Below are 27,260 nucleotides of genomic sequence, written 5' to 3'. Positions count from 1 at the left end.
ACATGTCAAAAAGTTCTAGAAAGCTGTGAAAAGCAAATACATACTTTCTTTAGGGCCTTGTGAAACCACATTTTGAGGAAGTTGCTAAGTTCCAGTATCAAGTAATTTTCACATCAGTTTTATCTGCTCCAAAAACTCATGCTGTGGACAGAGTTTCCCTCAGATCTCCAACAGAGCTCTATACACACCATTTTCCTTCAGCCAAAACAGGCACTGTCCCTTTAAGATGTTAGGAGTGTGCTGCATGCCCTACTGTGTGGTGTCTTCACCAAAGAGGACCACATGTATCTAGGTGTTGCCTGCTGTGGTCAATGTCCTCTTCTCTACATTACTCCCATCCATCCCTTTGCCTTCATTCTGCCAGCTGTGTTCAGAATTCCTGAAACTAATGGAGTCTTTGTATTCTGAAATGATGCAAAGAGCAGAGAAAGCCCACAAGTGCTCTAGTGTGCAAGCACCAACACCTGCAGTCTGACCTGGACTGAAACACCACTGACTCAGCAGATCAGCAGTGATGTCTCTCCTGAAACAGAGTGCCTGCTGTTCAATAGCTAGCAGTAAACGCCGAGTGTGGATTGAGACTTCTGGATGTTTATTGTATATATGGCATTTTGCTGAATCGGTCCCTTCAAATTCCTGATCTATTTAAGTAGATCTCTCCCTCCCACCCCCATGAACTGCTTGTCCATGGTGCTGTCTGAAGTTTACCAAAGAACTAGGTGGAGGATTGGGTCTTGAGGATGTCCAAGATGGACTGCATCTTTTTGAGGTTGGCCATGAATACTTTGAAAATATAAAATACCTCAAACTAGATGTTACAACTTTTGTGTTATAGGTTTGTCATTGATTTGAGGTTCTCAGAATTACTACTAAATGTCGTCCAGTTTTGAAGTTGTGTCTTATGTCCACCAAGAAGCTTCAGTGACTCTTGGCTTTAACACATCATTTTATAAATGAAATAATTTCTCATATTCACTGGAAACTCTGTCATAATGCTGTCCCAAAATTACTAGGAAATGTGTCTTAGTAAATCTTCGAATGTAGCAAACACATCCGAAGTTATGTCAAATGTTGGCATTTCAGTATAACTGAAGAAATCAGAACTGTTCTAACCATATTTTCTTATCCTACAATTTAGAGCTTTTGTGGAGATTATTTGCCCTTTCAGTACCATGAACAGAGTGCTCTTGTGGGGACAGATTATTCAACAGTAGAGTTTCTTTTACCATTTTATCTTGTGAAAGAAATTGACCCTCGCCTTTTTGCCAGCTAAGTTCAGGAGCTGTGGGTCAGCTGCCACACTGCTGAGGAGGATGCTGGGGAGGAGGAGGATGCTGGGGAGGAGGAGGATGCTGGGGAGGAGGAGGATGCTGGGGAGGAGGAGGATGCTGAGGAGGAGGAGGAGGATGCTGGGGAGGAGGAGGATGTTGAGGAGGAGGAGGAGGATGCTGGGGAGGAGGAGGAGGATGCTGGGGAGGAGGAGGATGCTGGGGAGGAGGAGGATGCTGGGGAGGAGGAGGATGCTGAGGAGGAGGAGGATGCTGGGGAGGAGGAGGATGCTGGGGAGGAGGAGGATGCTGAGGAGGAGGATGCTGGGGAGGAGGAGGATGCTGAGGAGGAGGAGGATGCTGGGGAGGAGGAGGATGCTCCACAGCTCTTAAGGCAGTGGAGCCCCTGCTTCTGCTGTGGTTCTTGTTCTTCGTTCCTTCCTCTGGAACAGAGTAGGCGTGTGTAAAAACAAGCTAGAGGGACTCATGAGGAGGGAGGAGGTCCAAAAGGGGGTCCCCGGGTTTAGTTCTTTGTTTTATACCATCCAAAATTTCTTACATGGAAACTAAAGTTTTGGAAACTTCTGTAGCCTTTTCTGTCTCCCTGCCCCCAATGTTTCTTCTAAAACAACCTTGCTTTCCTTCAAGTTTCTTATGATATCGGTTGGAGAATCACCTTTTTTTTTTTCCCTCACCATTTGCTGTGTCAGATAGGAAGGCTACTAATTTTTGTGTTGATTATATTGTCTGCCACTTTGCTGGAAGTGTTTATCAGATCCTTTTTCTCTTAGAATCTTTAGTGTATTGTGTATAGAATCACATCATCTAAAATAAGGATACTTTGCCCCTTTATTATTGAAAATGGTTGGGTTTTTTTTTCATTTCTCTGTTTTCTAAGTGTGTGTGAACAGTTTTAAAAATATTTATTGGCTGTTTGTATTTCTTTTTTTGAAAAATATTTATTTAGTTCTGTGGCTTTTTATCAATTAGATGGTTTGTTATTTTGTTGTTTAAATTCGAGAAATATTTTTTTGGATTTATTTAGTGTGTGTGCACATGCTCATGAGCATACCACCATATATATGTGTAGATCAGCTTGGTTCTTTGGTTCTGCCGCATAGGGTCCCTGGGATTGAACTTAGGTCATCAGACTTGGTGATAGGCACCTCCACCCACTGAACCATCTCACCAGTCCCTCATTTTTTGAGTGTTTTTAACTAAGCTTTCTGAAAGATCTTAAATGTTTTTATTTTATTATGTGTATAGGTGTTTTGTCTGTATGTGTGTCTGTGTACCATGCACACACAGTGCTTTGTCTGGATGTATGTCTGTGTACCATGTACTGTAGATGTAACCAACCTTCTTATTAAATAAGAAACACAGAACCAATGCAAAGAAGAAAGCCAAGAGGTCAGAGCTAAGAGCTAAAACCTTACCCTTCCTCCTGCGGTGGTCCTATCTCTCCGAACCAGAGCTACCCCTGTGTTAAAGTCTTTATATAGAGTTCCTGTCCTGCCTTCTCATTGGTTGTAAACCCAACCACATGACCGCCTCCTCACAGCCTGTCTGTATAGGCCTCCAGGTTTTCCATGATTGGTATTAAGATTAAAGGCATGTGTATCCAATAATGGCTGTATCCCTGAACACACAGAGACTTACCCAGCTCTGCCTACCAAGTGCTGGAATTACAAGCGTATGCCACCACTGCCCTGCTTTCCTATGGCTTGCTAATAGCTCTGACCCCCGGGCAACTTTATTTATTAACATACAAATAACATTTTAATACAAATAAAATATCACCAGTCCCTCATTTTTTGAGTGTTTTTAACTAAGCTTTCTGAAAGATCTTAAATGTTTTTATTTTATTAGTGTATAGGTGTTTTGTCTGTATGTGTGTCTGTGTACCATGTACACACAGTGTTTTGTCTGGATGTGTGTCTGTGTACCGTGTACACACAGTGCTTTGTCTGGATGTGTGTCTGTGTACCGTGTACACACAGTGCTTTGTCTGGATGTATGTCTGTGTACCATGTACACACAGTGCTTTGTCTGGATGTATGTCTGTGTACCATGTACACACAGTGCTTTGTCTGGATGTGTGTCTGTGTACCATGCACACACAGTGCTTTGTCTGGATGTGTGTCTGTGTACCATGTACACACAGTGCTTTGTCTGGATGTATGTCTCTGTACCATGTACACACAGTGCTTTCTGAGGCCAGAAAGGGGTGTCAGATCACCTGGGACTGGAGTGAAATGACCCTAATGATCTTGGCTCTTCATACCCTCTGACCTTGTTCACTGGTACCCTTTTGCAGTGTCTCCCTTTATCATCAGGCATGTGAGGTCATCATCTACTTCGGGACTTACCCTCAGCCTTTGTGATGTTCGCCTTTTTCTCAGCATAACCTAGTCCAAGCCCTCTTTAATATTTACTAAAGCCTTTATATTCCACGTCTCCATCTTGCTCTATGGATTTTCAGAAAACATTTGTTGAACATGTGAATATAACATTGCCTCTAAAAGAAAACTTTTATCCCCTTTTAACCTTTATTTCAAAGTGTTTCCATTCTTATTTTCCATATCAGATACCAATTGGGCATTCTGTTGCTCAGTGTAAACCTTAAGAAATTAGCGGGAAAAATAGATAAGACCGAAAGATATAAAATGAAGGTCTGGCTCTGGGCAATTGTGGGATGCCTCATAAATCAATACTTTTCTTGTACCTTCCCTGGTTAGGCTTTTGTTTGTTTTGTTTGGTTTGTTTTTGTTTGTCAACTTAACACAAGTTACAGTCATTTGAAAAAGGGAACCTTAATTGAGACAATGCCCCTCCCAGATTGTCCCGTGGGTAAACCTGTGGTGCATTTTCTTGATTAATAATTGATGTAGGAGGCCCCAGCTCACTGTGGTCTGTGCCACCCCTGGGTGATCCTGCATTGTATAAATACTGTGCTATAAGCCATGAGAAACAAGCCAGTAAGCAGCCTGCCTTCATGGTCTCTGCTCTGGTTCCCTCCAGGCTCCTGCCGGGGCTTCCCCCAGATGATGCTGTGACCAGAGAGCAGTAAGGCGAAAGAAACCTCTTCCTCCCCAAGTGGCATGGTGTTTTCTCGAAGAAATAGAATAGTTAACAGGAGTAAGACAGTAGCAGAAGTTGTTCACCTGTGCTTTAGAGACGACTCTGCACAAGCCTGTGCTGCTTACTTACTTCAGTGTTCTGACACAGTGGGGGCTAAGTAGAATTTCTGTTTCTCTTGTCATTACGGCTGTGAAATCTAATTACAATAGTGTATTGTCTAATACACATCTTGGGTATTCAAAAAGCCACTAGGAAACATATCAAGACCCCATCTCAAAAACCAAGCACAAAACTTCAGAAAGAAGTTAGGAAATAGTCATACCTAGAATAAAAGACAAAAATCACAATAGGTTTAAAGGTCTAACTTGGCTTTTATAGCCGATTCCAGAATTGGCAATACCACATTTTATAACAAGTGCTCCAGTGATTCTGGCAATAGAGATGGGCTTCATAGACTGAAGGCCAGAGTGTAGAAACTGGACAAAAACATTTTGTTACATCTTTCCTGAAGGTTAAAGCAGGGGGCCTTTAACTTACCATGCCAGCTAGAACTAGAGATTGTCTCTCATTCTCATGAATTCTTAGACAGTTTAATAGCTTACCTTTGGCTAACTGATGTGTGACTAGATTTTGGTTTGTTCTGCTGGGCCTAATATAAACTCAATCCAGACCAATGACCTGATAAAAAATTTTATCTAGCACTAAGGATCTTTCTAAAAAACACTAAAAGTTTGCTGATGAAAATGCTCGCTTAACCAGGCTGGGCTGGGTGTTGTGGTATAACACCTTTAATCCCAGTACTCTGAAGGCAGATGTAAGGGATCTCTGGGAGTTCGAGGCCAGCCAAGACCCTGTCTCAAACAAACAAAACCCATCTTTTTAAAGAAGTAGAATCAAAATATATTCGTGTTAGAGCCCATATTAATGTGTAGGGGTTTGTAAAGAGTACTACATTAATTTCTTTTGGTTGTTTTTGTTACTGAAAGCATTTGACTATAAGAAAACAATATATTTCTGGAATTATATTAAGGATTAAAATTAATGTGTTTTTCCTTCATCTGAGCTGTTACAAGTGTAAGTGCAGGCAAATAAGTGCACTGCTGGTTAAGGAGATGGTTTTTAACAGGTGTCAGGGCATCGGTGGATAGTTTGTTACTTGTGAAAAACATTCCCAATGAGATTATTTAGTTGTTATTTTCATATCAATATCAAGCCATAATCTCTAAAGAGTTGTGAGAAAATTGCCTTTATGCTGTGTGAGTCTATCCCAAGACCTTCAATAGAGAATATTTAGAAATTTTCTGGAATTACAAACTGCTTAAGCAAAAGTCACAGCTAGAGATGTTAATCTCACCGATCAAGAGTTAGACCACTTCTAGCCGGACGGTGGTGGCGCACGCCTTTAATCCCAGCACTCGGGAGGCAGAGCCAGGCGGATCTCTGTGAGTTCGAGGCCAGCCTGGTCTCCAAAGCGAGTTCCAGGAAAGGCGCAAAGCTACACAGAGAAACCCTGTCTCGAAAAAACCAAAAAAAAAAGAGTTAGACCACTTCTACAGTTTACAGCCAAATTTGAAGCAAGCTTTAACTAGCCAGGTGGATGGGCTCTGGCCAGGTCCATACCCAGATTCCTGGGAAATGGACCCGAATCAGGGTTTAGATCAGCTTAAATATTTCCCATCAGGTTCAGTCAGGAACAAGCGTACAACCTGACGTACCTCCAGCCTACATCCAATCAGGGGCAAGTGTGCATCCTGCCATATTTCCACCTGTGGACCTCCCACCCACATGTGACCAAGCACATCCAGCTTGTTTAGGGGAGGAGTGAAAACATGCTGCTTGTTATCTCCATAAACCACAGCCTCCAGCATTTCAGGAACTGTGTGTCCTTGGGCAAGGGGCTTGCAGATCAGAGGCATTTTTCTTTTAGATCTCTATGGTATGGTAATTACAACTTAAAATGTAACTCTGGCTCTCACAGAAAGAAGCCTGCATATAGAGTCAAAGTGTATTGCTATTTATAAGCCCCACTGGGGAAAGAAAAAATAGTAGGAGAGAAAGTTGCAGGTGAGTCTCTGTTTTGAGACAGGATCTTTCTACATGGCTCAGATTTACCTGAAATTTACTATGTAATCCAGGTTGACCTCAAACTCCCCTTCCTTCTGCCCCAGCCTCTGCCTCCTAAATGCTAGGATTATAGCTTTGTGCCACCATGCCTAATGGTCAGACTCCTATTCTTGGTATGTTTGCTGAGGTAGTAGATTAGAAGCTTACTAAATATGTGCTAACTACTTTGCTAAAATGTATTGGGAAACTCCTTGTGGCAGACGTGAGGTATTGGGTGGAATAACAGTGAATAACAAGTGCCAGGATTTAATTAAATAGAGGGTACCATAAATGGTGGTTTTCTTTTTTTCCACTTGTAACAGTTTAGTGAGATGATTAGCCATTGAACCTCCCATTTGTGTTGAGTTCTGCTTATTTGTTTTAACAAAAAGTGTATGCTCTCAACTCTGCTACTTAACTGCAATTGAATTTGGGGAAATTGCTTCATTTCTGAGTCTGATAGTTCTTATGCGTAACATTTTTAAGTTAGCTTTCTGTTGGATGAAGGGACAGATACCCGAGAGAAGCAATTTTAATGGAGGAGGGGTTGAGATATAATACAGTTCAGTGGTAAAGTACTTGCCTAGCATGCACAAGGTCCTGGGTTTGACCTCCAGCATGGCTCAGGGGTGGGGCATTTAATCCCAGCACAGTTGCAGTATTTAGGAGGCAGACACGAGAGGATTACAAGTTCAAGGCAGGCCTCAAGCTCCAAAATAAGCATGTTTGAAGCCATCCTGGGCTATATGAGACCCTGTCTCAAAAAGGAAGCCTGAATCAATCAATGAATGAATAAGTAAAAGGAGAAAGACTATTTTGGCTCACATTTTCAGAGGTTTTAGTTCATGGTCTGCTTGTTCCTGCTATGAACTTGCGGTAAGGAAAAATATCGTGAGTGCAGGAGAATATGGGTGATCAAAGCTGCTGATGTCACAGTATCACGAACTGGGGGCCAAGCCTTCACACAAACCTTTCTGGAAACTACTTCATCTAAACCAAAGCAGTGTTTTAAGATTTTTAAAGGGGCTTTCTGGTTCAGTGCCTATGGCTTTTAGCAATCAACCACATAGCACCAGACTATAAAAGATTAATACTTTACTGCCTGTGATTGTTCCTTTCAGGTGATTTAACTATCAAAAATAACTTTAAATTTTTCTAACATCTGAACTTATCTTTAAAATCACTTTTTGCTGTCATAGTAGAATCCCCTTGGTTTTCTTTGCATTGCCTATTTTCTAAGAGATTTTAAGCAAAGAGAATGCCCGCAGGAGGCATTCTCACCTCTGACAAGTGCGGTGCTTCTTTCCCCGATGATGTATGTGTCCTACTTGCAGCCGTCCGTCCGTCCCTCTTTTTAACCACATGTAATAGGATCAAGGATGAAAATAGACTTTGGCCCAAGCTCACTGGGTTTTATAGTGAGTCAATAACAGCCAGTCTTATTTAGAAGTTGTAAAGACTTAGAACATATCTGGGGGCTGGAGAGATGGCTCTGTGATTAAGAGCACTGGCTGTTCTTCCAGAAGTCCTGAGTTCAATTCCCAGCAACCACATGGTGGCTAATAACCATCTGTAATGAGATCTGGCGCTTTCTTCTGGCATGCAGGCATACATGCAGGCAGAGTACTGTATACTTAATAAATAAAATTAATTTAAAAAAAAAAGAAGAACATATCTATAGCCATTTCCAGCTTTGTATTGGGAGAAACAGGAAGAGGTTGGTCCACAGAGACAAAATGGTATAGATGGAAAATAAATGTGGAAGAAAGCAGTCTAAGATGCTTATTCCAGTATTTGTGAGGCCCAGCCATCTTTTAAGTACTAGTACATACCTCTTCTTCCTTTTTTTTTTTCTTTTTTGCATCAGATTACCTAAATTGTTTTCTCTTGGTGTAGAAAACCTTGCCTAGAAACACTAAATTAAACTTAAAAACAAAAATAGATGAGTATGACTGTCCACATGCCAGTTAATGAAGTTAGCTCTCTTTTACTACATGTAAATGGATCAGATACCCAAATATAAGAGCTAAAGATACAAAAAGGAAAAAATTTTTTTAAAGGAGTAAGTCTTTGTAACCTTGGCAGAAGTGTCCTAGATAAAAATGCCGTAAGTACAAGGTAGATAAATTGAACTTTATCAAACTTAGAAACCTTTGTATGTACAATACGCCATCAAGAAAGTGAAAAGGAGGGGCTGGAGAGGTGGCTTAAGGGTTAAGAGCATCCACTGCTCTTGAAGAGGACCTGGAGGGGTTCAGTTCCCAGAACCTACATGATGGCTCAAAACCATCTGTAACCCCAGTCCCAGGGGTTTAATACCCTCTTATAGCTTTTTAGGGTACCAGGTATCCACATGGTGCTCTTATATACATTGAGGCAAATATTCATACACATAAAACGTTGGAAGATTTTTGCTGACTGATAGAGGTGACAGTCTCCCGATGGCCTGGCAGTTTATCTCAGTATCTTGACAACATAGGGCTCCCTCCCTCCAGCAGAACTTCCTGCCTCTAACCCCTCTTATCTGGAAAGTGTCCCTGGGCCTGAAGGACTGACCTTATCTAAACCAGACGCCTGACTTATCTTTACCTTGAACCCTGACATAGATCCCTGCTAGAAGGCTCCCTTGCTGCACAGATGATAACTAAGACTTGTGCTAGGAGCCTTATGATAGGAGCGTGCCACTTCATGCAAATTAGGGTTTGTCCCCAGGCTCCCCTCACTATATATTCTTTATACTCTGGAATAAAACTGAGCTGATTCACTGGTCTGTCTCCTGGAGGCCTTCCTCCATTCATGCTCATGGGCTACCTACTAAGCTTTCTGTTGCCCACTACTGCCTCTTGCCTTTTTGTCCTAGTGGCCGATAGGCCACAAGGGAAAGAGGACCCCATATGTAATAAAATAAAAAATAAATTTAAAAAGAAAGTGAAAGGGCGACTAGTGGGATGGCTCATTGGTTTACAGTGCTTGCTGTTCATGTGGAGGACCAGCGTTCAGTTCCTCAAACCGCTGTTGGGCAGTGTAAAACTATTACCTGCATCCACCACCTGAGGATCCAGTTCCTCCTCTGGTTTCCATGGGCACCTGCACACATATGTACACAAACACAAAGTTTTTAAAGTGAAAAGAAGTCATGAACCACCACAGGCAAGTTTCATGTTAAACAGAATTATGTGACCCAGCAATTCCACCCCAGATGAACCATGTCCATACAAAAACTGGTACATGACTGCTAAGCATCATTATTTATAATAGCTCAAAAGTAAAAACAACCCAAATATTCATCAGCTAATGAATGAATAAACATAATGTAGTAGTCATTTATCATAGAGATCATTTGTGAGAAATGCATCTTGTGCAAACACAAAATAGGCCATACAGTATTGTGGGTTCACTGTAGTTGACCGTGGATGGACATGCTATGTGGGACTTGGCCATTATCCCTAAAGCAGTCAAGTCCTGGTACATGCTACATTACACGAAAACCTTAGAATCGTACTAACTGAGAGAAGTCAGACATAAATGATCATATGGTTTACTGTTTTGCTCATTAAAATGTTCAGGGCAAAGAACAAAGAAATTAGATTAGTAATTTCCAGAGGTGAGAAAATAAAAAAATGAGAAAGACGGCTGGTGGATACAAGGTTTACCTTATTTTCTCCCTTTTTCCCCCCTTTCTCTTGTGTATGCAGGTGCTCTTGCTCTATGAATGTACATATAGATGTCTCCAAAAGTTGACATTGGATGTCTGACCTTGATAGCTTTCATAACTTGGTTTTTGAGACAGGGACTCTCACAATTTTTTATTCTGATCTCACTGTTTCAACCAAGGGATCCACCTGTCTCCACTACCACCCCCAAGCCCCTTCCCCCATGGACCCTGCTCCCTCTATACTCAGGTTGGACACGTACCTCTGCTCCTGGCTTTTACATGGGCACTGAGGATCCAAACTCAGGCTGTCACTGCTGTACAGCTTTTACCCACTGAGCCATCTCCATCACCTACACTTCCTTTTCTGTGAAGACACAGAAGCTTTAACATGCTGGTGATGGTTGTGCAGTTCTATCAGTATTGTATTCTGAAGTGATTTGTATTGTCTAAATGAATAAATACCTGAAATGTGAACTATATCTTAATCGATTTTTAAAAGTAGATAATGGCCCAATGGAGTGGTGCATGGCTTTAATCCCAGCACTCGAGAGGCGGAGGCAGGTGAACCTCTCTGAGTTAGAGAATAGCTTGGTCTGCGTAGAGAGTTCCAGGCCAGCCAAGACTACACAGTGAGACCGTGTTTGGTTTTGGTTTTGGTTTTGGTTTTAAGGTAGATGATTTAGGAGGCTGGAGAGATGGCTCAGCAGTTAAGTGTGCTTCCTGCTCTTCCAAAGGACCAAGTACAGTTTCCAGCACCATATCAGATGGTTCATTTTTCACAATTGCCTATAACTCTAGCTCCAGAGGATCTACTGCCCTCTTCTTACCTCTTTGTGCACACTCATTCACATACACATACCCATTATTAAAATAATAAAAATAAATTTTGAAAAGATGCATAGACAAGTTAGTATATTATATAGTGGTTAAATATAGGTTTTAAATTATTTTGATGGATATAATTTATAACCTTTTTATATATACTATTTCTGAAATAAGTACATTTATTTTTGTAACAAAATTTTTAATCCTAAGTAGCCAATTGCTTGTTTTAAAATTAGCTGAAGCCGGGCGGTGGTGGCGCACACCTTTAATCCCAGCACTCGGGAGGCAGAGCCAGGTGGATCTCCATGAGTTCGAGGCCATCCTGGGCTACAGAGTGAGTTCCAGGAAAGGCGCAAAGCTACACAGAGAAACCCTGTCTCGAAAAACCAAAACCAAAACAAACAAACAAAAAAATTAACTGAAATAAAACTCATTACTGATTGAATTTCAATTACAGTAAAAATTGAAATGTAAATCACTCCCCTCCCCTCACTAACATTCCTGTTCCAATACTCTTCTGTAATTTGGTTGAATAGATAGTTATGTTATGGAAAGATCTTGGACTTAATACTAGCCAGACCAGGACAAACAGATGTTCCATTGTGGTCTTAGAAAAATCATTTCTTAGAGCTTCAGTTTGAAAAATTTAAAGTGATATTCATGCTGAGTTTGAGAAGTTTGGGTAGGTTTTTTGTTTTGTTGGTTGGTTGGTTTTTCTCCCAAATATAAATATAGGAGGATTTCCTAGGAAAAATAAGGATGTGTATATTTAGGGTCTACCCTTGTTTGACTATATTTGCCTATATAACTTCATTTTTACTTTCTTGAGATCATGTGTCTTTTTTTTTTTTTTTTTTTTTTTTTTTTTGGTTTTTTCGAGACAGGGTTTCTCTGTGTAGCTTTGCGCCTCTCCTGGAACTCACTTGGTAGTCCAGGCTGGCCTCGAACTCACAGAGATCCGCCTGTCTCTGCCTCCCGAGTGCTGGGATTAAAGGCATGCGCCACCACCGCCCGGCGAGATCATGTGTCTTTTTAAAAAGGTTGTCAGCCGGGCAGTGGTGGCGCACATCTTTAATCCCAGCACTCGGGAGGCATAGCCAGGCGGATCTCTGTGAGTTCGAGGCCAGCCTGGTCTCCAAAGCAAGTTCCAGGAAAGGCGCAAAGCTACACAGAGAAACCCTGTCTCGAAAAACCAAAAAATAAATAAATAAATAAATAAATAAATAAAATAAAAAAATAAAAAGGTTGTCATTGTTTTTTAGTTGTTTTAGATGGTTTTATGCTATCAACAACTCTAGTTTTGTTTACTCAACTATAACTCACTTTTAGAATATATTAACTATTAACATTGTACCTTTTAGTTTTTAAAATAAAATATCCATTTTGTAATACATCTTCTATAACTAATTTATTACCAAAACTATTCAAACTGATTTTAGAAAATGTGCTATTACATCTGGTCTCATAGATTATTTAATGACTGATATGTGGCATATACATATTTTTATAGCTCACTTAAATGATGACATGAGATGGGATTGGGTGTAAGCATGACAGCTACGGGTCTTAATCCACCTTCTCTTTACTTGCAGAGATCCTGCATATTTTGATGATAATTGGCTAAACAGAATCAAAACTGAAGTGGGAGACAACTGGAGATTAAAGGTATTTCTTTTTGCTTTTACAGCTGTTAAATCTTTAAATATTTGTGTTGTATATTGTCTTCCTTAGGGTTTCTACTGCTGCGAAGAGACACCATGACCACAGCAAATCTTACAAAGGAAAACATTCAATTGAGCCTGGCTCTACCATTTACTCTCTATGGCAAGTGGTATAAACTTGCTATGGAGCGCGTCTTCAATTGTATGATGCCATTGGTTAAAATAAGATGATGTAGCATTTTGCCATGGGGAAAACCACTATTTTAAATGACTGTATCAGTTTTAAGGTGTTCCACTTTTAGATGTTGGAAGTATGAAAAATAAACAGCTTAGAAGAGCAAAAAAGGAAATAAATGATGTATTTTCCAAATCCAAATGTTTCCAGAAATACAAAATGTTAATTTTACTTATGATACTGAGTTTTGTTTTTGTTTTTTAGATAGTTTGCTATACAGCCTACATCTGCCTTGAATTCAGTTTCCTGCCCTCACCTCTTGAATTAACAGACATAAGCAAGCACCCTATGCTTGTTTTGTTGTTTTTAATAAATACCCAACGTTTTGATTTATTTCTCTCTTTAAAATAAATGTTTTCAGGGGCTGGAGAGATTGCCCAGCAGTTTAGAGCACTTGTTACACTTGTTACTCTTGCAAGGACCTATGTTAGGTAGCCAGCAATCCACACGGTGGCTCCAAATCATCTGTAACTCCCATTCCGAAACTCCAGTATCCTTTCTGACTTTGGAGAACACCAGGCACACACGTGGTGCACATACATGCAAACATTCAAGCAGAACACTCATACACATAAAATAAATATTTTAAAAAATGCTTTCAACCAGAAGGTTGCAACTAAATAATGCAGCCTCTTTCATTTGATAACCTCAGGCTATATTGTCTTTTGTTCTAGGATATATTGTTTTAGGACACACCCAGTTACAGGTTGAGCATCATCAGTCCTAAATCCAAAACGCGTCTGATCCCAAGCATTTCATATAAGGAAGCATCATAACTACCGTATAAGTACTAACATTGAGCATACTCAGCTAGATCGCAAGGATGATTGGCAGAATATGGCACATTTAACCCAATACGAATTTGACTATATGAGAAGCGTCCAAAGCAGATGAGAACTTAAGAGTTTTTAATCAAATAATGCAGTGAATCTGCCTGTCATCTCACCCAGATAAAAATGGCCAGTGAACTTAAGTTCTGGAGTGAGTTAATACACTGAGACACTGTAAGACTCCTCCTCTTACCTCATTTATGGTCCTCCTTAAAGCACCAGCAAAACTTTTGCAATGCTTAATGTTAGTCTGTTTTAGTATTTCAGGATGCAGTAGTAATTTTGTTGTTGTTGTTGGGGAGGAGTTGAGACGGGAATACTATGTGTACCCTTGGCTATCTTGGAACTCACTCAGGCTGGCCTCGAACTCAGCAATCTGCCTGCCTCTTCCTCCCAAGTGCAGGGATTAAAGGCATGTGCTACCAGGGTTATAATTATTTACTTTGTTTAGTATTCAGCTAAAGGGCAGCCTTTCCTTGACAGTGGAGGAATTTGGACATATATTTTCCTGGATTAAGACAACAAGGGGCTGGAGAGATGTCTCAGCAGTTAAGAGCTGCTCTTCCAGAGGACCCGGGTTCAATTCCCCAACTTCCACAGCAGATCACAGCCTTATGTAACTCCAGTTCCAGGGAATCCAACATGCATGCAAGCAAAACACCCATATATGTAAATTAATTTTTAAATTTTTTTTGAAGATTTTCAAGGATAAGTTTCACAATAGTTTCTGTTTAATACTCTGAAGTTAGAGAAAATAGCACGAATTTAAGTTTTATTTTATTTCCTTTACTTATCAAAAGTCTGTATAATCTGTTAGGTATTATTCATTTCCCCATAGTGTTATCACGAAGTAATAGTCTTTTCATGATGTTGTTACTTCAAATATCCTATTAAGTTTTATTTTTTACACAGTTTAAATATCCATTATGTGAATTGGGCCAGAAGTGTTTCAGATTATAGAAGAGATTTTTGGGGAGATTTGGAGTTTGTTTGTTTGTTTGTTTAGAAAGTTGCATAAACTTGACCAGTTGAACATCCCTAATCTCAAGATCTGAAATCTGAAATGCTCCAAAGTCCAAATGTTTTAAAGTACTAACATGCTGTTCCAAAAGGTTTGGAGTTTGGCACACTTTAGACTTCCGAGTTGTGGTCTGGGAATACTCAGCTTGTACTTGCTCTGTGATTCACTGGAGGTTTTAATGTTACTCTGTACTAAGATCTGTGCTTGCCTTTCACCCACTTCTTCTCTCTCTAAACAGATTAGTAACTTAAAGAAAATTTTAAAAGGAATCTTGGATTACAATCATGAGGTAAAATTTTTTTTTTCTCATTCTACTTGGAAATATTACAGAATAGTTTAAATTTGTTATAGTTTCAAGCTTAAGAGAAAACATTTTAAAATTAATCGTTTCTATCTTCCCCTATCTAGCATTGGTTCAAATAACCAGTCGTCTCTTAGGTGGTGAACACACCAGTAATTTTCATTGTTATGAGTAACTTGTGCATGGTTATTAAAATATGTTAAATTTTGTTTTTACTATACTCTTTTCTTTCTGTACTTGTGAAGGTAGTTTAGCGCTTGTTTGGACTGTGGTGATTGGCCCTGCAGCTTGTGTTTTATTCTTCAGCAAGCTCCTGGATCCTAGGTGAACTCTCCTCATTCTCTGAGATCAGATATATCAGAACATAGGCATGGGGAGATATTCACGCAGCAGAACTAATTAATTTCATGATTACAGATGCCAATAGGACGTAAAATTGCCTAGAAATGTGTTATTTTCTTGACATTTTTCCCCCTGCAAGCAAGATACCCACGTTTCTATCTATAGTATCTAATCTTCTCCATCTTAGTGACTGTATCACAGTGGTTCTCAACTTGTGGGTTGAGACCCCACAAGGCTCACATATCAGATACTCTGCATATCAGAGATTTATATTGCAATTCATAACAATAACAAAAGTACACATATGAAGTAGCAATGAAGTAATTTTATGGTTGGGGTCACTACAACATGAGAAACTATATTAAAGGGTCACATCATCAGGAAGGTTGAGAACTACTGTTCCATCACACCCAACCTAGAATGCAAGTGTCAAGCCTCGGTATCATTCTATAGTCCTTCCCATGGTTTTCAGACAGGCTTGCTCTAGAATACAGGTTGTCCAGAAACTTATTTTGTAGCCCAGTATTACTGAAATTCCTTCCCAGGGAGAGATATAAGCACCATCTACCCCTTCTCTTAAAGTCCCAATGACAAATGGAGGCACAGTTCCACCCAAGTTCACTCTTTAGAAACCAATGCGTTTATTGGGCTTCCTTACAGAGCGTAGGGGAGGGATTACTAAAGGGATGTGGGTGCTTCTCTTCCCGCTGCTAAAAAGGCCACACCTGAAAAGCCTTTACCCAGAAGGGGTAGATACAGTCTTCCTTGGCCTATATATACTACCCCTCCCAAGTCATGTGCAGTTAAGGTAGAGCTGCACCTGGAAACAGCTGGATACTCAGGTGGGAATCCTGTGCCTTCTCACTCCTCTGTTCTGAGGTATAAATCATCAGCAAGCTCAGCCAGCTGGATGGATGATCTTTGCAGGAGATGCAGCTGAGTGCTCCAAGATGACTTTCTTATGATTGTCCCTAAAGGGGACAGTCACTCACTGCACCCAGGCTGGCCTCCAACTCATGGACAGTCCTCCTGCCTCCACTTCTCTTGTGCCAGTATACTAGTATGAGCTATCATGTCCTGCCTGGTGATTTGATTTGTTTTCCTATTTGTTATTTTTTTGAGACGGAGTTTCATGTAGGCCAGGCTAGCCTTAAGCTCAATATATAGCTGAAGGTGGCCTTGAACTTCTGATTTTTCTGCTTCTACCTTCTGAGTGCTGGGATGTCTTTCTTTTAATATCATCAGCAAAATCTCTTAGACCTTCAAAATGGAGCTTTCTCCATCTCTGCTGCTACCACCCAGAACCAAGCTGTCCTTAGTTTGTACTTCGACTGCTAAAATAGTAGCTGGGGGCAGTTTGACTTCACTGTTCTGTAGTTCTGTCCAGCCAGGACAATTGTAAAGAAGTAAAACAGAGAGTACATTAATTCCCATTTTAAGTCTTCCATGTTTCTTTGGGTTGTTTGTGCAGTCCTGCTAGGAAGATGTTCTCACACTGGGCTATACCCCTAGCCCTGTTTCTTTTTAGATCAGAAGGGTTTCATTAATTTGTCCCATTTGCCTTGAACTTTAGCCCAGGCAGGCTTTGAACATGATAGGCTTCTGCACCAGTCTCTCAAGCAGCTGGCATTAAAGGCCTGTGCCACCAGACCAGACCAAACTTGCATGGTTTACTCTTTTGATTTTTTGAGACAGGGTTTCTCTGTGTAGCTTTGGAGCCTGTCTTGGAACTCACTTTGTAGACCACCAGGCTGGCCTTGAACTCAACAGAGATCCACCTGCCTTTGCCTCCCCAGTGCTGGGATTAAAGGCCTGCGCCACCACCGCCTGGCTCAAATGGTTTACTCTTACATTGAGGATCAGTCTGCATTCTTGTCTTATGCAGATTTATTTGGTTATCTCACCCCTTATATTATTAGTCATGAAATAAGGTTGGATCCAGACCTGACGTAGTCATTGTTCAGTTCCAGCCACCAGCAATGCTGTGTTGTAGTGAGCAGTTAGTTTGTAATCATCTCAAATAACTTAAAAATCAGTATTAATTTTCAAGAAAATTGTTGTATATAAAAGAGCTCTTGGGGTAAATATTAGACATCTTGAACAAATGTGCAGAAGACCGTAACTGTTGGGGTGGCTTTCTTTGTTTGTTCTTTGGCCAGAAGTTATTTGTAAGGGTACTAAAAAGTGATATTTACTAGATCTTTGGGAATTATGAGAAGTAATTGTTTTTACCCTGAGCACCATATTTGCTTAATTTGAAAATTAAAAGTAGTAATTTTCTCAGAAAAGTATCACAATGGAAAGGAAATAGAAATTGTATGTCAGAAGAGATCATGTTGATATCTTAGGGACTATTTTGCTGCATGTCACTGTAGTTTGGTTGCTGTATTCTGACCACATGGAGTGCTGCCATCAGTATTTCACAGTGAGAGACCCAGGCTCAGGTACCTCTCTGTACATACCTCTTCTCTTTCTCTGTTATCTTTCTGTTTTTCTCACCCTCTTGCTCATATTCCACAAAATCTCACCCTCATATTCCACAAAATCTTCCTTGACGATGCTTTGGACTTCCAGTCTGCAGCACCATTCTGCGTTCCAGTCAGCGTGACCCGACTATGCTCATTGTGCTTAGAGAGGAGATAAGTCTAGTCTCTGCGTCTTTGGAGCTTTCCTTATGTGCTTTTGAAAGCCTAGTTATATACCAAGTGCTGGCGAGCAGGACTAAAGTGTTCAACATTGTTATTGTTTTGCAACTACACATAGTGAGTCCTACTACGTGATTCACTGCCAGCCTCTCCTTTTAACCTTTTAACCAGTGTTCTTTTCCTTTTTTTCCCACTGGCTGTAATTTGTAATTGTTTTTTTTCTACAGTTACTTTATTTGCTTTATATGTCTTTTACTCACTCCATATACTTCATGAAGGTAGAATACTTGTTTATTTTAAAAGTTTTGTAAAATATACATCTTTTGAAACAGTATGAAAACAAAAAAACAAACCCAGGCTCTCCTGTGGACAGGCTGGCCTCTGCCTCTGTATGTAACCACCGATACCAGCCTCCTGATGACACCTCCTGCTGCTGAGCCACTCCAACCTTGACACAGTAACTTTATATTCAGAATTTGTCTAAACTATGTAGCTACTCAGGAGGGTAAAGCAGGAGAATTTCTTGATCCTAGGAGTTTGAAGCAAACTTGGGCAACGTCATAGTGACTTAGGGCTCAAAAAAAAAAAGTAGAATAAAATAAAACTACTTAGAGCTGTCCACCTCCATATTATTTTATAGGATGCAAAATTGAAAATAAGCCACATGTCTTACAACAAGGAAATTACAAAATACTTATTAGGCAAGTAGTATTCGACTATACAAATGTTTTTTATTAGTTCTGTATATGCAATATGGTAGCACTTTGTAGACATCTACATAAGTATACCTACAGAAACATTTATGAAGGTCCATAGTCTGAATCAAATCCTTTAGATGAGGTCCATTTTAAAATTCAGGGTTTTTTTCAAACTCTAGAAAAGTAACGTGATACCTGTATCCTCTATTTTGTGAATACTCAGGGGGTTCTGGGTAAGGACCTGTTGTATTGAGATTCCTGCAGTAAAGTATAAGGGTGCTCATTCTTAACTAGAATCAACAAGAATAGCAAATAAGCTTATGTTCTGCCATTACCTTTCATATGCAGTCTGAGAATTCCTCTCCCTGTTTCTATCACATTCCTTTTATTGACTCTTGTGTACTTGCATTTCTCTTTGCTGGTTTACTTTGTGAGACAAAGTCTCGTGCACTTTGTAGACCAGGCTGACCTTGAACTCACCTGCCTCTGCCTTCTGAGTGCTGGTGTTAAAGGCATCCCGACATGTCCAGCTTTGGGTTTACTGTTACATTGATGAGCACGTTTTAACCATGCCATCTTCAGAAGTACATACTGAGATTTAGGCCTTGACCTTTATTTCTTCTTCCTTGAGAGTTAGGCTGTGAGTGGAAGCCATTGCAGCCTTGTTCACCAGTGTCCTCTAGATTTGCTGCTGAAATCTCTCACGTGGATTCCCATTCCCTTTTGGCAACTTCTTTGTTGAGGATTGATTTGTTTTTATTTATCTCTAAGGGCTCATGAAAATGTGTTTTGATGCGAGGTGCATTTTGAGCATGGGTTTTGTTTTATTATGCATGGCCAACACTCAGCAAGTCCTTAAAAACTGAATATCTACCAGTTTTAGGACATTTTTTTCTACTTCATTTTTTCTGTTTATTCTGCAGAACTCCCAGTGAGACTTTAAGCCTCCTGGATTGATCTTTTAATTACTCAGATTTTTTTTAATTACTCAGTCAAATTTTCTTTTTACTGCTTATATTTTTTATCTACTCCTGAGATAACTGCATACCTTTCTTTCTTGCCCATTGAAACTTCCTATTATATTTTCTATTCCTATGAGTACATCTTTATTTTATTCTTTTTCCAACCGTTTTATTCAGTTTCTTCCCAGTAGACATCTCTGTTACAATTAATATATATATATATATTAAAATACAATTAATATATATTTCAAAAGGATATATATATATATATATATATTATATATATATATATATATATATATATCTCAGGGGAGAAAAGCAGGGGAGGGGAGGCCCTTAAATATGAGAGTCCTTTCTCACTCGGTGACATTACTTAAGGGACTAGGGTCCCTGGCCACTAAAGCTACCCCAGGCTAGTGGCTTCTGTGTCCTTTATGTTGTGAATTCAAACATGAATTTCACAAACAACAGAAGGTTAAGTTTTAGAAAGGAGTTTTATTATAGAAGATAGCTTAAGAGGAAGGAAGCGAGAAAGGGTTGCCACTAATGGTCCCTGTTTCAGAGTTAATAAGGCTTTGCTGGGTTGAGGCATGGGAGGGAGCTTCTCAGGCCAGTTGTCCCACACAAGGTATTCATTAACATGTTCACAACTTCCTGGCTAGACTGGAAATTTGGCACACCTTCAAGGATCAGAGAAGCACCTGGTCACGCACTGGCTTCCAGGCAGCTGTGCTCATTAGGTTGCTTTGTAAACCTAGAAGAATGATAGCAAGAAACTAGAACACAAACCAGTGCCTCTGAACATTTTTGGCGTTTCGGGCCTCTGGTCAAGACATAATTGTGATGGAACCAAGTACAGCCCTGGCTCAAGGACAAGAAACAGGACTGCTGGTTTTTGAGGTCTTCATGAGCTGCAGAACAGTTTCTTTTTCCTGTTTCTAATTACTGCTGGAGAGTGATTTACGAATGCAGAGGAGGAATTAAATTGCATTAATGGTACATTCCTGTATAGCCAAGGGTAACCTTGAACTTCTGGTTATCTGTCTCTTCCGAGTGCTAGGATTATACCCATGCACTACCATGCCTAGTTTATGTGGTGCTAAGATTGGAAGTAGGCTGGTGCTCTACCAACTGGTCTACCTCCTTACCCCCTACAGGGCTTTCACTGACAGGTTATCCAGCAGAGAAATTCCCATCTCTTTGCATAAATTATTTTATTTGGAACTAAATTCTCCATTAAAAGGATCTTCCGTTCTCATTCCTGTTAAGAGTATCTGACTACCAACAGTTTTAGAGACAAAGTGAAGGCAGCAATGGAGAATCTCACTTTTGGTAGTGTGAATTCTTTAATCCCACATGTTTTGGATGTCTTTTACTTTAGACCATTCTGGTTATAATTCATCAGAGAGCAAACATCTAAGCTTTCTTAGAACAGCAGACGGGTCAATAGTATAATGGATTTTTGTTCAGTGTACATACCACTAACCAGATTAGGGACTAAGTTACTAGGATACATGATAGTTGTTAGGTGTGGGAAATAAGGATAGAAATTGGGAGTGAGGTTGGCAAGTGGACATAACAACTCTGGCCTTGACAGTGAATTTCTGGTGTTATCAAATCAATGTCTATTAAATATTTTATTTGGTGCTATAAATATGAATGTAATTATAATCTCTTTGTCTCCATTCAGATTTTAGGACAGCAGATTAATGATTTTACCCTTCCTGATGTGAACCTTATTGGGGAGCATTCTGATGCAGCAGAGCTCGGAAGGATGCTCCAGCTCATTCTAGGCTGTGCTGTGAACTGTGAACAGAAGCAAGGTAACTAATGAAAGTAATATATATTGTGTACTTCATATATAAAGCACCAGGATAAATGGCATCTTTCCATGACTACCCATCTCCTACAGCTTTGCTGGTATTTTGCCTTCAAGTTTAAATGAATTCTGAAAGGTAGTCTAATTTTGATTATGGTCATATTCCTTCCCTTTCTGTAAGACTGTATAATTGAATAATTTTTGTATTGTTATGTTTATTTTTTATGCTGGCTGTGGAACCTGGTGCTTTGTTCATACTAAGCATATATTATTAAATTACATCTTAGCCTGAATACATTCTTCTTAATGCATTTTAACTACATTGGATATGGTGACATTTATTGTTATTATTAAAATATTTATTAATTTAGTTTGCAAAATGATAGCTTAGGAAATATTTCTGTGCTTCAGAATAAGAGGACAGACCGTAATGCCCAATCACCCTGTGTTCAAATATAGTTGCACTCTTACAGTCTATGAAGAGATACGGGGCAAATCTAATCTTGATTTTATTTTCTTAGGAAATGAACATTTAGTACCTACCTCACAAGATTATTTGGGGGTCTAAGTAACAAAACATATAAAACAGCACGATATCTTGCACATAGTAATGTTTCAAACAATGTTAATTTCATGAAAATGTGATTTTTTTTAATTTCATGGAAATGTGATTTTTCTAAGTATATATGTTTATATAGTGTTTTGAAACAATTCCATTTCACTTATGTAAGTTCTAATAGCCACAGTTTTATTTTTTTGAGACAGTATCTCACTGTGTAGCCATGGCTGGCCTGGAACTTGCTATGTAAGCCATGTTGGCCTCATACCCACAGAGATCTGCCTGCCTCTGCGTCCTGAGTGCTAGGATTATAGGGGATGCTAGGATTATAGGGGGTGCTAGGATTATAGGGAGTCTAGGATTACAGGGGATGCTCGGATTATAGGGACTGCTAGGATTATAGGGAGGGCTAGGATTATAGGGAGGGCTAGGATTATACGGAGGGCTAGGATTATAGGGAGGGCTAGGATTATACGGAGGGCTAGGATTATAGGGAGGGCTAGGATTATAGGGAGGGCTAGGATTATAGGGAGTCTAGGATTATAGGGAGTGCTAGGATTATACGGAGGGCTAGGATTATACGGAGGGCTAGGATTATACGGAGGGCTAGGATTATAGGGAGGGCTAGGATTATAGGGAGGGCTAGGATTATAGGGAGGGCTAGGATTATAGGGGGTGCTAGGATTATAGGGAGGGCTAGGATTATAGGGGGTGCTAGGATTATAGGCATGGCTACCATACCTGCCATCATCACAATTTATTTTATTGAAAAACGTTTTCATGCAATGTATTTTGATCATGATTCCCCTCCCCCAACTCCTCCTATATCTTTCCCATCTCCACAGGCATGCAGCTCCTTTCTCTCTCTCCTTAAAGGAAAACAAAAACAAAACACACACACAAACAACTGAAATCCATAAAAACACAAGATGATCAACCATAATATACAGACAAAAGATGAGTGAGAAAAAATATTTTGCCCAATCAAAGCAGTAAGAGGCAAAAAGTCTCCAACAGTAACATTGAGTTCATTTTGTGTTGGCCATTTAGTGTTGGGCATTCAGTGTGGTTTAATATACCCAGTGAGACCCATTGGAGAAAACTAATTTCCCATTGTAAGTGAATTTTTAAAATGTCACTTACTAGATGGCATTTATGGGATGAGTCATACTCATTCTATAAATATATGGACTGTAAATTAGTAATACCACTAATTAGACTTAGAGAAGTTAGTGAGTTTTTAGTAGGTTAAATTCAGATTGCAGATATTAGAAAAGGTACGGTATTTTTATGTGTATAGCAATTCCACTTTGTGACATTGTTGAAATTACTTGAAGACCAGCTTTGATACATAGGTAATAATGTACTTTTTTATTTTTAGGGTTTTTTATTTTATCCCTTTGTAAAATGTGACTTGTTTATATGGGGATCACTTGTTTAAAATACTTTCAAATTTACCATACATAAAGTAAATGCATTACTTTTGCTTTTGGGCGGGGGGGGGGGGGGGGGGGGGGGGGGGGCGTGTTTCTGTATCTGTTGGGGGGGTGCATGATGCATGCACATGGTGTGTGCCTCTCATGCATTTGCATACAGAGGCCAGAGAAGGACATTGGACTTCATCTTCTATCATTTTTCCACTTTGTTCTTCATGACAGGGAATCCTACAAACTTTAAGTTCCCTGCCTGTTTGGGCTAGGCTGGCTGGCTAGAGAGTTCCTAAGCTCTGCCTGTCTGCTCCCAGTTCTGGGGTTACTGGCATGTACAGCTGTCCCCATCTTTTATTTGAGTACCAGAGATTCTAACTTGGGTCCTAATGCTAGCACAGCACCCCTGCTCACTGAACCATCTTCCAGGTCCAAAGTAGATTTGATTTATGTCACAAATATTTCCTGAACTCACATTACGGAAGAGGACTACAGGACCAAACAAAACAGGCTCGGGTCCCTTCATAGAACTGGAGTGCAGGAAAAAAAGTCAAAGCACAAGTATTTACAGAGTAATGATATGTGATCTGAAGGTAAATGTAATGGGAGAGTCTAGACATGGAGTTAGGGAAGTTATTTGAGTAAAGCTCCGAAGGATGGTTGGTTAAAAATAACTCAAAGTAAGAAATGCTCAAGTTAACTTTTAGAACCTTAAAAACCCCACCAAACTAATTGTATAGTAAAGAAAGAATTGAGAGAAGTGTTGCTGGAGAACCGGGGGGGTCAGGAACTATTCAAAACGATAAATAGTATTTTGTAATTACTTTAAATTGAAGCTGAGGGTTTTTATCTGTTTTTTGTTTTTTGTTCAAAGCTCCCCTACCCGTTCACTCTGACTCCCATTCTTCCATTCTTTTTTTTGGAGCTGAGGATCGAACCTGGGACCTTACGCTTGCTAGGCAAGCACTCTACCACTGAGCTAAATCCCCAACCCCCCGACTCCCATTCTTAGGATTGCTTTAAATTGTATTTCCTTAAAAAAGAGTTTAATGATGACACATTGATAGCCCCAGTCTAGTCCAGGTAGCCATTATTGGTAAGGGTTGATGGGTGCACCAGCTGTGTTGTTCCAGAAGACAGCAATGCCCAGCATTCCTTCCTGTCCTCTAGTGCTTGCATTCTTTCTTGTCCCCTGTTCCAGAGTGTTCCTGGAGCCTTAGAGGGATGATACAGAGGTCTCATTTTAGGACTGAGCACTCATCAGCCACTTACTCAGTTCGGGGTCTCTGTATTAATCATATTAATCATTGCCCATTGAAAACAGAAGCTTTTCTGACCAAGAGTGAGAACAGCACTGATCTATATGTATAAGCATAAATATTTAGTGACTGTATGATGTCATTTCCATATAGCAAAACTCCAGGGACTGTGACCTCCCAAGCCATGGGCTTTTGACCAGAATTACAATACCAAATATGGTTTCCTCCTGTGGAGCAGGCCTAACATCCAGATAGAAAGTGGTTAACTACTCCCATAACACTCAGGCCACCATTGCACTAGTGGTCACAGCTTGTCTGGCAGAGTTCATAGCTGCTTCAAACAGTTGGTGCTTATATCCCTTAGTGCTCTGTATAGCCCATTCCGGCATTATAAAAGCTAGCCAGTAAGGAAGGAGGAAGGTTCCAGTTGAACAAGATTTTTAAACTTTCACTTACCTAGATTTGCCGTGTTCTCTGGTTTCAGGAATACAGTAGAGAGCTAAGAATCATGTAAGTGAGTTTCTTAATCACCAATTATCACTGTGAATGTCTAATGTGAGTAGATAGACTAGGAGGTTCTCAGAAGTGCTTCAGTAATTTACTACCTACCTGTGGGTGAGATATTCTCTGCCTTTGTCCTTATCTCCAGAATCTCTTAGCTATGAAGACTCAATGAAACTGCGTCTGCATCTGCTTTGTGTTGAGACATTGTTTCCAATTGGAAAAGTGAAAAGTAGTCGGTGAGAGCCGGACTGTATTTGCTGACCTCTAATTGGGGCAAATAAAATAGCGGTCAGTTTTAAAAGACAGAGATTAGTAGTAAAAGGCACACTGATAATAACATCAACCTTGTGTTTTGGGTTTGTAGGGGGATGGTAGGATTTTTTTAACATTTATTTATGGGGTGCACAAGAAGATGTGCCAGAGTGCATGTGACGGTCAGTGGACAATTTGTGAAAGTCAGTTAGTTCGTTCTTTCTTTCTTTCCACTCTGGATCGTGGGATCAAAGTCCAGGCAGCAGACTTGGTTGGCAAGCACCCTTACTTACTGAGCTCTCTCGCCAGCCCAGGGTGTCTGCTTTCCATCAGCTACTCTGCCAGGCAATAATAGAACAGAAAATAACTTTTTGTAGATTATAAGGTTGGGACTTACAAATATTACAGGATTTGCCAAGTTTCTTAATTGTAATGAATGTAGTAGATGTAGGGAAAACTTTTATTTCTTCAGCCCTTAAGCTTTCTATTCTTTGTATTAAATCATACTAAAAATTTGATAAAATTGATGGTGAGCTCCCTTACGTTGTATGCCTCATTCTCCCGCATTGCCTCATGGGTTTCTACCAAACAGTCATACGTCACTGTATTTTTAACTTTAAGGTTTGAAAGCAGTGCCTATGAATTTAGCTGTCATCACCATGTATCATTTAGTTCTTTACGGTGTTCGCGGGGAAGGGCCTTGACGTGGCAACACCGCTTCTTAACTAACGCTTCCCCTCTCATACCTACTAATGTCCTGACCTCTTTATACTGTTACTTCCTCATTTCCCCATACCAATGCCACTGCGTCTTCTCTTCCATGTTCATTCCTAGTCTTTAGTTTTGAGGATCTGACAACCACCCGAGTTGTGCTAGTTCCTGTGTTTGATGTCATAGTGTCACAGTGGTGGTGTTAAAATACTTAAAACAAAAACCAGTTACCTGCTGGGGGGAGGATCATGGCCAGCATTCCGGCAGATGAGTGTAATGACAGTGTTTGTACATTTCAGAAGTCAGGGCCTCTGTACTACAACTTTAAGGGGACCTGTCGTGTTAATTGATTCTAGTGCTTAAGCCGCTTCTGTCATCCACTGTTGGATCCAGAAATAATGGAAACTGTTAGCAAGGCTTTGTCAAAGGAAAGAAATACTACTTCTAGAGTGACTGCACTGAGACCCTCCTGGTTTGAGCCGGGGTGAAAGTGAGAATGATGTGCTTTCTGCTTTACATATAAAGATGCAGGCTAGGATTATATAGTAGTTCAATTACGGGTTCAGTGTCTATCTTAAATTCATTTTAGTTATTTCTTTCTGTAGTAAAGAAAATGAAGGTAAGAATTGATATAACTTAGTGCTTTGATGTCACATAAGAATAAAACCAGAGTATTTTCACCATGTAACGCAGAATAATAAAAAAGATAACCTTCGGCATGTGTGGAGAAAAAGTGATGTGGTTGTTTTCTGCCCTGACTTTGGGTGTCACTGTCCCACTGGTTTATCCTGATGTGCACTCACGCCGAAGCTGCGTCCCTGACCTTTCCCTACAGCATCAGCTTGAGAGGACATGGTGAGAGGAGCCGATTGTGGTAATATGTCCCAATAATCCAAGTACTCCGCAAGAGAAAGGCAGGAAGATCACAAGTTCAAGGCCGAACTAGGATTCAAAGTGAGTGGAGGACAGCTAGCAAGACCCAGTCTCAACCAAATAAACAAATGCAAGAACGAAATATCTTTGGGGAAAAAAGTTAATATTTTGGTGTTCAGTCTTTGCTTACCTGGTCACATATTTGGGGCACAGTAGCCACGAATACGGG

General features: G+C 40.1%; 1 protein-coding gene across 1 annotated transcript in view; it reads left to right on the top strand.

The window, feature by feature from the left end:
- Hook3 (hook microtubule tethering protein 3) overlaps nt 1-27,260 on the top strand; it is a 100,098-nt gene that overhangs the window by 14,659 nt on the left and 58,179 nt on the right. The window contains exons 3-5 of the mRNA XM_052751911.1: nt 12,525-12,597; nt 14,918-14,968; nt 21,318-21,450. Of these exons, the coding sequence (XP_052607871.1) occupies nt 12,525-12,597; nt 14,918-14,968; nt 21,318-21,450 (257 nt within the window). The remainder of the gene's footprint in view (nt 1-12,524; nt 12,598-14,917; nt 14,969-21,317; nt 21,451-27,260) is intronic.

This window comes from Peromyscus californicus, unplaced genomic scaffold (assembly GCF_007827085.1).
Source record: "Peromyscus californicus insignis strain IS unplaced genomic scaffold, ASM782708v3 Scaffold_23__1_contigs__length_62951481, whole genome shotgun sequence".
Lineage (NCBI taxonomy): Eukaryota > Metazoa > Chordata > Mammalia > Rodentia > Cricetidae > Peromyscus > Peromyscus californicus.
The sequence above is the reverse complement of the archived record's forward strand: the minus strand, read 5'-3'. Positions and strand labels throughout refer to the sequence as shown.